This window comes from Pezoporus occidentalis, unplaced genomic scaffold, assembly GCF_034315485.1.
Source record: "Pezoporus occidentalis ecotype Australia unplaced genomic scaffold, CSIRO_AGI_Poc_V1 ctg218, whole genome shotgun sequence".
NCBI lineage: Eukaryota > Metazoa > Chordata > Aves > Psittaciformes > Psittacidae > Pezoporus > Pezoporus occidentalis.
Window position 1 is genome coordinate 764,239 of NW_026914051.1, and position 12,220 is coordinate 776,458.

Sequence of the window (12,220 nt, forward strand, 5' to 3'; positions counted from 1 at the left end):
CTCCATGCAGCCTTCTCTTCTCCAGGCTGAACAGCCCCAACTCTCTCACCCTATCTTCATACGGGAGGTGCTCCAGTCCCTGATCATCGTCGTGGCCCTCTTCTGGACTTGTTCCAAAGGTTCCATGTCCTTGTTATGTTGAGGACACCAGAACTGCACACAATACTCCACCTGAGGTCTCGCAAGACCATAGTAAAGGGGCAGGATCACCTCCTTCGACCTGCTGGTCATGCTCCTTTTGATGCAGTCCAGGATATGGTTGGCTTTCTGGGCTGAGAGCACACACTGCTGGCTCATGTTCATTTTCTCATCAACTAACACCCCCAAGTCCTTCTCCGCAGGGCTGCTCTGAATCTCTTCTCTGCCCAACCTGTAGCTGTGCCTGGGATTGCTCCGACCCAGGTGTAGGACCTTGCACTTGGCATGGTTAAACTTCATAAGGTTGGCATCAGCCTACCTCACAAGCGTGTCAAGGTCCCTCTGGATGACATCCCTTCCCTCCAGTGTATCAACCCAACTACACAGCTTGGTGTCATTGGCAAACTTGCTGAGGGCGCACTCAATCCCACTGTCCATGTCACCAACAAAGATGTTGAACAAGACCAGTCACAACACTGATCCCTACTCATTACTGAATCAATAAATATTAAATTCAGTGTAAGAAAATCATGTATTTTTTCAGAATTTATCAATAAACAGACAAATTTTCTCCTGTGGAAACTGACATAGGGTTACTAGTGTGCAAAGAACAGTTCTGGTTAAAATCAAAATATAGTGCCTCTAAACCTGCTTTGTCATAAATATGATGTATAAGATTTTTCATACAGATTATTCAGGTTTGCAAACTTATTTGAGCGAATCAAAAAGAAGCTCTTTCTTCAAGGAGAAATCATCAATGCTATTTATTTATTTGTTTTACTGTGGAAAAGAAAAAACACAAAACTAAACCAAAAGAAGATTGCTCTTTTAATAGACTGAACATCAGTTTTAGTTGTCATCCACTCCACCCAGATGTTCTGTATTACTCTACTCCTTGCATCATCTGTGCAATATGCTATCATCTTTGTCCTTTCTCTGAATGCAAGACATGAGGCAGATTTTCCTAATAAAATTCATGAACATATTAGCAGCAAGAAAGCAAATTATCTCACCAACAGCTGCTCATATCAAAGACTATATTGTCATCTTTTAATCAATTCCTTTTGTATTGAACAACCTGCATGAAGTTTATTTTGGATGGAGTATATGACTTTTCACTGTATTTTTTTCTCTCCTTGTTGATTTATTTTGTGTTTTCACTATATAGTATTTTCTTTCTCTTCTCTCCTACCATCGTTTAAATAAGGATTCAAAACAAAGAAACAATACTAAAATTTAATATTTTTTGAAGGAAATCACAATTTTAGACTTGGTTTAACTTTGTGATTTACAAATAAGGATTATATAACAATTAATATGTATGCATTTTCACATAACCAGTTCCACAATATTTTTAACCGTGTCTCTAACTTGAACCACTGCACTCAGAAATATTGATTGTATGTTTACATTTAGGTATGTATTTAAGAACCTGGAAGAACACAGACTCTACGGATAGGAAAATAAATTTGGTTTGAGTCATTGCCAGCATCCAGAACAATAAAAATTTATTTAACTTAGGACAAAACCTGGAAATAATGTATTCTTTCTGTGAATAACAGCCAAATTAAACTATTCCAAAATATCGGTAATGTGGAGACAGTCAAAATAAATGGTTTGACATCTTCCAGCACACTTAGAGAATGAGGCTGCTTTACTTAATTTTTACATATTTTTGTGTGTTAATTCCTTTGCTGCTTTGTGGAGTTTGTTCTATGTGTGTATCCCTTGCTTGCTAGCAACCCTGGCAGAGGGGGCAGTTTAGAATGTTCCCCAGGCTCCAAGAGTTATGCCAGCTGAGGTTTAAGTAGTTGTCAGAATCTTCCAAACTGGACAAGTGTTAACAGTAAAAAAAAAAAAAAAAAGACAACAAGAACAAAAAAACAGATTAAAAAAACCCCAACTTGGTACTCTGGCCTACAGCCTAAACCAGACACCTCTCCTTATGACACTGATTCAGTACCCACTCTCACTCTTTCAGGTAGCAGAAAGATGAGCAGAGCATGTGAAGAGTCATTCATTACTTATGGGACATGTGGCAGCATAAGGAGGATTCAAAATCATACTGCAGCTGTAAGAGTTTTTCTATAACTCCAAGTGTATACTCCCACTTAACCTACAATGCATTTTGACCTCAAAAATGCAAGAAAATGTAATGATAAAAATAATTTTAAAATCTAAATGCACTATCCATTTCCACTTGCAAAAGTATGCAATATTAGAAAAAATGAATGGGATTCTTGAAAAAAAATAATTAAAAGCTATTAGTCAATATTATTTATAAGGAAAAACTTAAAACATGACAAAAGGTCATGTATCCTTTTCACACCCTTGTGCAAGGTCCTTTTCTCCCAGCTAACAAAGCAGCAGAGACAGCAGCTATATTAGCTCTGTGAACATGCTCTTCAGTAAAACCATCTGCTATTTCCTAACTTCTGAAGTCAGATGTTTAAGGGGGCAAGATATGCTCTCCCCTGGTTTCCCGCCATCCAACTGTAGTTCTGTGAACAAATTGTAACCTGTCAATCTATCCACAAAAGAGCAATAGCAAAAGCATTTATCTTCTCACATTGTTTGTAATAGATCTGCCAGAGGACAACAAATCAATGAGCCTCATTAATCAGTTCTTCCTAGTGAAATCATTATTCCAGGACCAAATAAAAGGAATAATCTTTGCTTCCTGACTGCAAAAAGCAACTGAAGAACAAAGAGAGACAAGATTGTAACTGACAGCACAATTCTTTCTGCTTTGCTTTTCTCAGTGTGAAAGGAGACAAATTGCCCATATTATGCCCCGTGAGTGGTACCCAGTTCCCACGGCAATCAAAGTTCTCACAGTGAGCAAAGGCAACAAAGAGCAAAACCAATTTATCCTTCCTGTACTTGAACACCTGACGGGATGGACTTTTTACTTCTTTACCTTGTTGCTCCTAATCCTGTCCTTGTTGCCTGACCCTTTCAGTGATCTGATGGAATGAAAGGAAAATGCCTTCAACTGTGTCTTCTTTTCTTTCCTTTTTCCCTCTGGCCATGAACAATGTTTGCACTTAGGGACTATTGTTAAGGTATGTGGTTTTGAATAACTCAGACAAAAGCAAGTTCACTTTCGAAAAAAGCATCTCCTCCTGAAGCCCCACTTCCTGAGGATCCAAACAGTTGCTCCACATACATCAGTTAGATTGATAAATCAGTTTCTCTCTGTTCATCATTTACAGAGCATTACAAGGCTGAGCTGCACCTAACCACCACCTCTTCCTCCTTCCCAGTGTGATACACTAGTGATGTCTATGGCATAGGACTGACTGAACTGGACTGAGATCTTCCTGCCATTTTCAGTGCGGTCTGACTGACCTTTCTTGAAATTCCTTCGCCATGACACTGAAGCAGGGTGGGATAAGAAATGTTCAGCAAGCTGTTAGCATGCACAGCCTCTGTGATTTTTGCCTGTTGCTATAAAGCCAACAGAGTGCTTCAGGGACTCATTTCTCCTACACCTGGTCCAGGATATTACTGGGGATCTCTGCAGCTATGCAGTCCTGGTAAACTGCATTGTCTCAGAGAAGCAGAGAGATCTACTTTCTTAGAAAAACAATAAAAGCTAGAGAATTGTTATCTGGTGGTAGCAGCCTCAGTAAGGCAGCTTAAGCCCTTTGGATAGCTTCACCTTCACAGAGTGGGAAGGAAGCATGAACAGAGCCTACTGTATTAATAGATACCAACAGTGTATACACTGAGGTCAGTGCCGTGACCTTGAGAAGTTTCGCTGCTCAAAGGCATTTTATTCATTCTGATACTGGACTGTAAAATGGTGGAGGACACTGGCTTTCTTACATTCAGCACAACATTTTGTTTTATCTAAGTTAACTTTTTTTGTTGTTCTTTTTCTTCAGATTGACAATTTTTGTCCCTGGGTGTCACCATGCCCCATGTTTTCAGTATTTGAGGTCATTCCCAAACTGTTAAAAAATCTACAGATCTCCCTTAGTACAGTCCCTGACATCAGGCTGGAAATAATTCCCTCATCCAGGAAATAGCTGGGATATGCAGCTACCAACAGTTGCTGTGGAGAAGGACAGAACTGTCTAGTTATTCAGAGTTTTCCAAATTAAGTCACACGCAGCAAAAGGGAAGACAACACTTCTTCTGGCAGCTTTTGGGCTGTGTCTAAAGATCTTATGCTTTCTACTGCCTCTGGACAAGTGGAGCACAGATGATGTTTTCTGAGCCTACAATCATGGTTGCTCATGCTGTAGGACCTCTTAAAGAAGGGGCTTTCTTTCCCTCTTTCCCTGCTCTAATGTGCTTCATAGAGGAGCACTGTGCAAGTGTTCTTGAACCAAAAAACAGAGGGTTTAGTTGGAGAATTCTTGGGGTGGGCAGAGAAGAGGTTTGCAGAGACAATCATTCTCCACTTTCATCTTACAAAATCCTGCCTTGCTACATACTAAGAAGGTTGCTACTTCTGTATTTCTTCTATAAAGTACACTCTGATTTTAAGCTTTAGATGGAGGCAGCTTCAAAGAAGCCCTTAGCCACAAGCAGTGGTTGACTTGGATACACTCCTGATGAGGCTATATTGAAACAATTAAAACAATGTAGACTCCATTCTGATGAACACATAAGGCAATGCTGCCTCAGAACTGAAATTTTCCAAACTTCAGCTAAAATGAAATCATAATGCTAAACCAATGTGGTAGAACCAGAGAGAAACAACAAAGGTGAATGAAATAAAGTCAAAACAAAAGAGAAAATCGGAAATAAAATGGCCAAATCCAGAGCAAAATGGTCAACATGTGTTTTGAGTCAAGCAAAAAATGTTTTGCTGAAAGATTTGCCAAAATCAATACAGTTCCATGAAAAAAAAAAATCAGTTTAAATAGACCAGCATTTCTCAGCAAAAAAAAGCATATTTATGTTTCAAACACTCAACCACCTCTATGTATGACGTTCATCAAGATTAGTTTTGCTGCAGGAATGCAAGACAAAATCTGTGTGCATTTTGATTAGTGCACTTCTGGAGTGGAATTTATTCTGTAGATGCTGTAGGATAAAATGCCACATCCAAAGTCAGCTGAAGTCTGTGGCAAATTTCCCACAAACTGCAGTGGATTAGATCTGGTGAGACTAGGGGGATGAAGGATGGAATTAAATACCCTATAGCTTTATGCATTGAATAGGTACCCATTAAAAATGAAATATTTTTTTTCTGATGTAATGTTTTATTCTCTTACAAATAAAAATAATTCTCCAGCAACAGTTGTTCTCTTTTCTTCTTTTACTTGCAAATATGTTAATATGGTGTGAGTTCTATATATGAACACTTGAAAATCTTTTTCTCTGATGATGGCCTCCAAGAACCCTCAAGTACTCAATCATGTGTCAAACCTGAAACTTTTTCAAGTCCTACCAGATACGTTATTAGGGACCTCCCAGGAAAAATAAAAAAATGAAAAAATGCCTAGAAAATGTCTTGGAGGGCTGAGATGAAACACGCAGATAAAATGTTTCAGAAACCCAGAGCCATGTGGTTTCTCTAGAGTGAAAAACACTTGCGATCAACATGATGAAGGTTTTTTTTTTTTAAACAAGATTTTTAGATTTAAAATCATGTATTATTAGTCTAGGCCAATTTTATTTTCATAAAGCCAAGGCACATGGTATAATGTAATTTTTTAGCCAAAACACTGCAGAAGTTAAAATCATGAACTTAACTGTACTGTTAAATGTTGTCCATGTTGGCTGTTTTATTGAAACTAGTGCAAATCATTTTTAAGTTACCACTTCGATTACTGTTTTTTGTGTATTTTAATACATGTGATTCGTTCTTAGAAGTAAGCAAAATGTTCAAAATATTGATTGATAACTGCAATTTAAAATTAGTATTTTGAGGGTTTCTACCAAAGACACTTTTAATCATAGGATAGACGACTCTAAGCAGTGTTGAAGGAAGAGATGTGCCTTTTCTTAAATATACAATTTGTCTTTGTAATGACTAAAACAGATGTCTGCTCTGCCACAAATCTATTGCTTCAGAGTATGAGCAAATTCAAGCACTGAACACATCCTTCCTGTGGCTGGGAGCCGTTTGTTTTGGTGGCCTTACTCAGGGAGTATATTGTTACTCAGCACAAGTAAAAGTGGCAGACGCAGGTCTTTCATCACTGCCATTTCACTTCAGACTAAACATGCAGCATGTGGTCATTACCCTTTGAGCTGAGTCAATGGGAACTTCACTAGTTTTCACACAGGAGGCAGAAGAAATTTTACAGGGATACTGTAAAAAAACTGAGATCTACACATTAATATCTATTAAAAGGTTGGACATGATCTTAAAGTTCTTTTCCAACCTAGCTGATCCTGTGATCTGTGCTGCAAAAATGGAGCTACCTGGATAGCTGTCTTGATCCTGCCCTGTTTACAGAAGCAGGTTCAAGCCTATTTGTTTTTCCTTTACCTGACCCAAGATCTGTAAATGAATGTAGCAATATCCTGTTTTAACTCTTTTCCAGCAACAGAAGCTTTTTTGCTGGTGTGACTGGATATTCAGGTGAGGAGGGAAACACAACACTGTAATGAATCTGAAACACATAATGAGCTCAGACAGAGCTGTAAGTGCTGGATTGAAGTGGAAAGAGTCAAGGTCTTAGGATAGTTTTGCTGTGTGGCGTGATGGGAACCTCTGCGTAAAGGCTTGAAATCTTGTGTCAAGCTGAAAGCAGTCAGAGCTGGGGAATGGTGAACTTTACGTGGTGGACTACTGCACTGAAACTTTGAAATAGAGATAAAGGGAAGTTTGAAAGAAATTTCCAGACAAAAGTCTGCTGAAACAAGGACCTAAACACAAGCTTCCTGCTACACTGTAGAACCATTCTTTTCATTCATTCCTTTCTTTCCCTTTTTCTGCCCCAAAAAAGGTGCTGTCTCCAAGGCTGCAATAGGAGTGACTCACTGAACAGCCGCTGCTTCAGGCAGCTGCTCGAGATGTGAAAGAGCAAGATGCTAGGCAGTAAGTCTCATTATTCACCACTTGCATAAATCATCTAGCAAAACCAATGAAGAATTACAGCTGGTTCCTGTGAGATCCCAAGCACCTTCTGAGAGAGAGAGAGAGAGAGAGCTTTCAGTAACTGCTGAAATACGCGTCAGACAGGCGCCCTGATGTAGGGTACCAGGTTCAGCATTACACTCCTACATTTCCATACACAAAACCCAAGGTCTCTGACAAAACTTGACTGACCTAGCTTGTGGAGTTTAATTAATTCTGATGTAATGTCGATTGCAATTAAAATTGCTAGAGAGTAGCCCACTCCCTACCAATCCGTGTTGTTTCTGTTCAGCCTTTTTTTGTTTTTCTTGTAAAAGGGCTGATAGTCATAGACTGTCTACTTCCTGGGCTCCAAACTGATGAAATATATATTCTCTGTGTATCAAGAGCAAGACACAAAAGGCAACAACCCAATACTTATCAAGGATGTTTTTAGAACAAATAGTATGTCACTAAAATTAGTTAAATAAAACTTCCAGAAAGAACAATTTGAAAAGGGTGAAATTCACCCAAACAAACAGAAAGTTGGAATTTGTCCTAACAAAAGAGTAGATTACAGGCAAAATGTACGGTCACTATTTCAGTCTTTTTAGAAGGACTGATTAATTTTGTCTCTATTAAAATCAATTTTACCCATGACAATGAAAACTGTTCAAAACTATTTGGGAGAGGCACAGAATGAGTGATATGACAAAACTCTGCTCTGCAAATTAGAGCGCAATTTGCACACACTCCTGAACTTACCTAATCCCTGTTCCCTTGAAGTCCATTAGGACTACTTCCACATGCAAACTTTTGGAACGTCTTACCCACATACAATAAAGGAAAAAAATATTCTTATTTTAAGACATTGCAGAGTGTCTGAGAACAGCCAGACTGTAACCTTATACCAGATGCTGGGATTCGTTCTCAAAACAGTAAGGTTTGCTCATAAATGAGCCTTCAGTGCCCAAGCTGGAAAGTTCTGCAGCTGCAGTTGGTTCATCATCCACAGAAATGGGGACAGTACAAGCTGCACATTTCAAGTAGTTCTGACTTACAGTCATAGGACTGAGTCCAAAAAGCTAGATATTCATAGTTAAAAAACAAGTTCTGAACTTTTAACTCAACACAAGTAGCCTTTACATGTTAATGTCAGTTGTACTATTTGCAACCACAGGAATCTCCTTGAACAGAGATTCCTGCAGGAAAACTGCTGAGCAGTCCAGCCTCCCTGTGCTGCTGAGGAGGCTGCAAGTCTCAGGAAAGCAAGATTTTCAGCTGGGTAAAAGCACTCTGATGTCTTAGACGTGATGTACCTTCCAACAGTATCAGTGTCCTCTTGCACAAAGAACAGTCCCGTGATGGAGAGGAACTTAAAGAATAGAAGTAAGGTGATGGATCCTCTCTTAAGAGGCACAATTATCTGTGAGTTACACAGAAAGCGCATGTTGTTCATCATAAGATATATGGATGGGTTTCTGGAGGCGTAAGGAAAGAGTAAGTACTCATCATTAATGACAGAGAGAAATGTAGGAGGGATGTTCTGGAGAAGGCCAGGCAAATGAAACCAGGACCTCCATGGTGATGGCCTATGAAGTGACCAGTTTGAGGAAGGTCTCGGAGACAGGCAGGGATCTGGAACACACGACACAATAGGGAAGAGAAACTCAGGTACACTAGAAGCTGGTGAACCTTTTGGGACAAAAAGAACTTATGCCAGGATAGGCTGCACCATAGTAACAGCAGAGCCAGGCTGCTGGCACTGCAGATGGAAGGGGTTACAGAGGAATATGTAACCAGAAAGCCAAAGGAAAGCTACAAGTGTGGAGGAGATGTGGCAATTTAGACCATTTACAGCACCAGCTGACTGACACACACAACACTTGGTGAGTGAGAAGAGAATTTGCAACTGCTTTAGAACTTGAATGCTAAAAATTATGATGGGACAAAATGCCTGGAATCCAGAGGTAGCCCTCAAATTACTAGTATCCCAGAGACCTAAAAACGACCATGCTTTTGTGCAGTCTGCAGACAGCCTCTCTTACTGCAATCACTGCAGACAGAATATCAAGTTATATGACAGTTGTTCACCTAGTCAAGTAGGACATTTCTTCTGTTCTTATGTTCATTGACATGATGCAAATATACCAGGGGCACCAAAATATGTAGCATCCACAGACCCGGGGTGACTGTGGGTACAGTGTGAAACTCTGTGTAAAAACATTACCCAGGCTGAACTCTTACCTTAAAACTTTGCCTATCTTTAACTGCCAGTATTATTTTAAAACATTTTTTAGTTGGACTTTTCCTTTTTTTTGTAAAACCATAGCGATAATATTTTTTTTTTTTTGAAAACTCACGCTCTCTGCAAGGACTGGAACAAAATACATATTAAAGGAAACACTTTTGAGGGTTAGAATGATGAGTGTAGTGAAAATTATAACTAAGAAAAAAAAGCTTACGTTCATAGCAGTAGGCATCAAACTTGCTATCTGGATAAGGAAAGCCTGTTTGATTCTCATAGCGATACAGGGTTCTCACCCCAAGTAAACCTCCACCACACTGGGGCCTTGCCACTGAGGCTGGGTAACGAACGCTGCCATCCGCCAGCCAGCCATAGTTACACTGGTCAAAGCCATTTCTCCAGGCCACATACAGGTTCCCAACAGAAGCAAGAACACCATCTCTTTTCCGACACAGCTCTTTAGCTTCCTCAAAGGTGAGCTTCTCAGGGGCTGAGACATGAACCACTTCATCTAGAGGAACAAAACACAGATAACAAAGACTGAGTATCACATTTCACCATTAAGTCCTTCTTTAAGTCAACATCCTGCATGTTTTTTCCAAAATTTGCTTCAATATTTTTTTTTTAAATAATAATAAAAAAAAAATTGGCTAATCAAATTTCCCAGGTTTAAATATAAACATCAATATACTACAAAGCATGAGCATTTATATGCAAAATTAATACCATGAAGTGTATGTGGTTGGAGTTTGAGTCCCTTTCTCAGTCTCTAGGCAGAGAAAACAGCAGCCTTTAAGCTCCTCTGTGACCTCTGTAGGAGCAGACTACAACTCAACTGCACAAATTGAATCCAGTCCAACAGAATTTATTCTCTCAGTAAAACAAATCTTTTACATCTGCAAGCCTCTTACCTGACCCCTTTAGTCATCACGAGAACGTCACTTGAGACACACAGTAAGTTTTACTTAAAGGCTGCTTCACAGCAGCATCAAATGTCATATTTCCATCAGTTCTCGTCTTGCCCCATGGGGAAACAAAGGTGAGGGAGTGCTACAGACATGTCATATCCCCTTTTTTTGTGTGTGGAAAAGCCCCTTTTGTGTGACAAAGCCGAATTAGCCTAAAATGTTGGAAGTATAGTTTAGTTTCCATGGAATAACAATTTGTAAATAATAGCCTTCTGGTGGGAAAGTGAAACAAAACAAATAGCACATCTAATATTTTACTTCCAAGCTAAATCACCATTATACAGTCAGCTTGGTTGCCTCATTCACCCGAACACTATAACGAAATCAAGGCTCTAATGTTCAAGTCCTGGGAATGAAACTATAAACTGATTTTGTTCTAGTTTTTGCTCAGATAAAACCGATGAAACCTAAAATCAACAAGTTCAGCTGTAGAAAACAGTGCAAATTCAAAATATGTTACAAAAGAGTAATTCTCTTCCCCAGCTACAGTAGGTCAGAACACAACAGTCACTGTTGCAGGAAAGCGCTGCTTATTGACATGGGACGTACAGAGCAATTTTTTCATCAACTGATCTGAATTCTGCCTCCAAAAGGAACTTGTGCATAACTTCATTAAAATTAGGTGTATCAATTCCTCACAGAGCTGTCATTGCACTCTGTTAAAGCAACTCAGTGAACAATTATGTCTTACTGTAAGACTTCAAAACCCAGTGTTCAATCACTACTTGTGTAAGAGAGGTCACTTTGCAGAGAATTACTTACTCAAATTGCAAAGGAGTATTTCTATATGAAAATCTGCCTTAAGTTTCCCTTGGAATGTGCCCTATGTGCAATATAATACTGAACATTTAAAATATGGGTGGCATATCTTTCTTTGTATTGAATCTATTTTACTGACCCAGTGTCTATTTAGCTCATTCTTAGAGCCACCTGCTGTGATATTCATACCATCTTTACCAAAGATGTTTTGGGTGTTTTTTTTTTACCAGAAAAACTAAATGATCAAAGCCACGTGTTTAAGGAAAAGTGCATGCTAGCCAATAAAATCCACTAAGTGAAGTCCAAATTCACAATTTTTGCCACCTGTTTGGTATATTAAAGGTTTCGTGATGATATATTCACAAAGAAGTCAAAAAAGTGCCATAGCAGCATCTTATACCAAGTAAATACTAATTTATTTCAGGAATGATGGTGATAAAATAGAGGGTAAAAAGGTATTAAAACATGGTAGCTTCCAGTTGTTTTATTAAAGAATGTCTTTCTATGATTCCAGAATTCTTATTTTAAAAATATCCAGTAAAGTGCAAAAATCAGACTTCAAATAGCAGCCATTTATTCTAGAAGATATGACTCCAAGGTTCATCTCTCCAGTCTGTAAATACATTAAAATTCTGCATCGAGTGTACACTTAATATGCATAATAACTGTTGGAATGAAATATGAAAAATAAAACTAAGAACTTCAGGAAAAATCATACAATGCAGCTCAGGTTCTGCTGAGCTCTCTCATGGACTCAACCTCAAAACAGACAGAGGCTTTCAAGAGGCCACGGAAGAAGAATTTTTACCCCAATCTTGACTTCCAGTATTTTGATTGATGTAGCTGAAACATCCTGAAGTACTTTTGAAGTACCTGAGAGACCCCTGCACAGAAATTTCCCCCCCCCCCCCAAAATTAAGGGTGAAGTTAAGAGAATCCATACAGTCTCTGAAAGTTAACTGCTACTTTTGGAAGTACAGTGAGTTCCATATTTAGCAGAAGAACTCATCCTATCACACTCTTACAGTGTCTTTATGATGATATCTGAAAGCACTCTAATTTCCCAGCCAAAACACTGGGAAC

The 12,220-nt window shown here is 38.9% G+C and overlaps 1 protein-coding gene across 2 annotated transcripts in view; it reads right to left on the reverse strand.

Annotated features, from left to right (window-relative positions):
- The window catches only part of LOC134164362 (versican core protein-like), a 105,561-nt gene that overhangs the window by 56,591 nt on the left and 36,750 nt on the right, over nucleotides 1-12,220 (reverse strand). For both annotated transcript variants that reach the window (XM_062619996.1, XM_062619995.1), the window contains exon 6: nucleotides 9,628-9,921. In XM_062619996.1, the coding sequence (XP_062475980.1) occupies nucleotides 9,628-9,921 (294 nt within the window). The remainder of the gene's footprint in view (nucleotides 1-9,627; nucleotides 9,922-12,220) is intronic.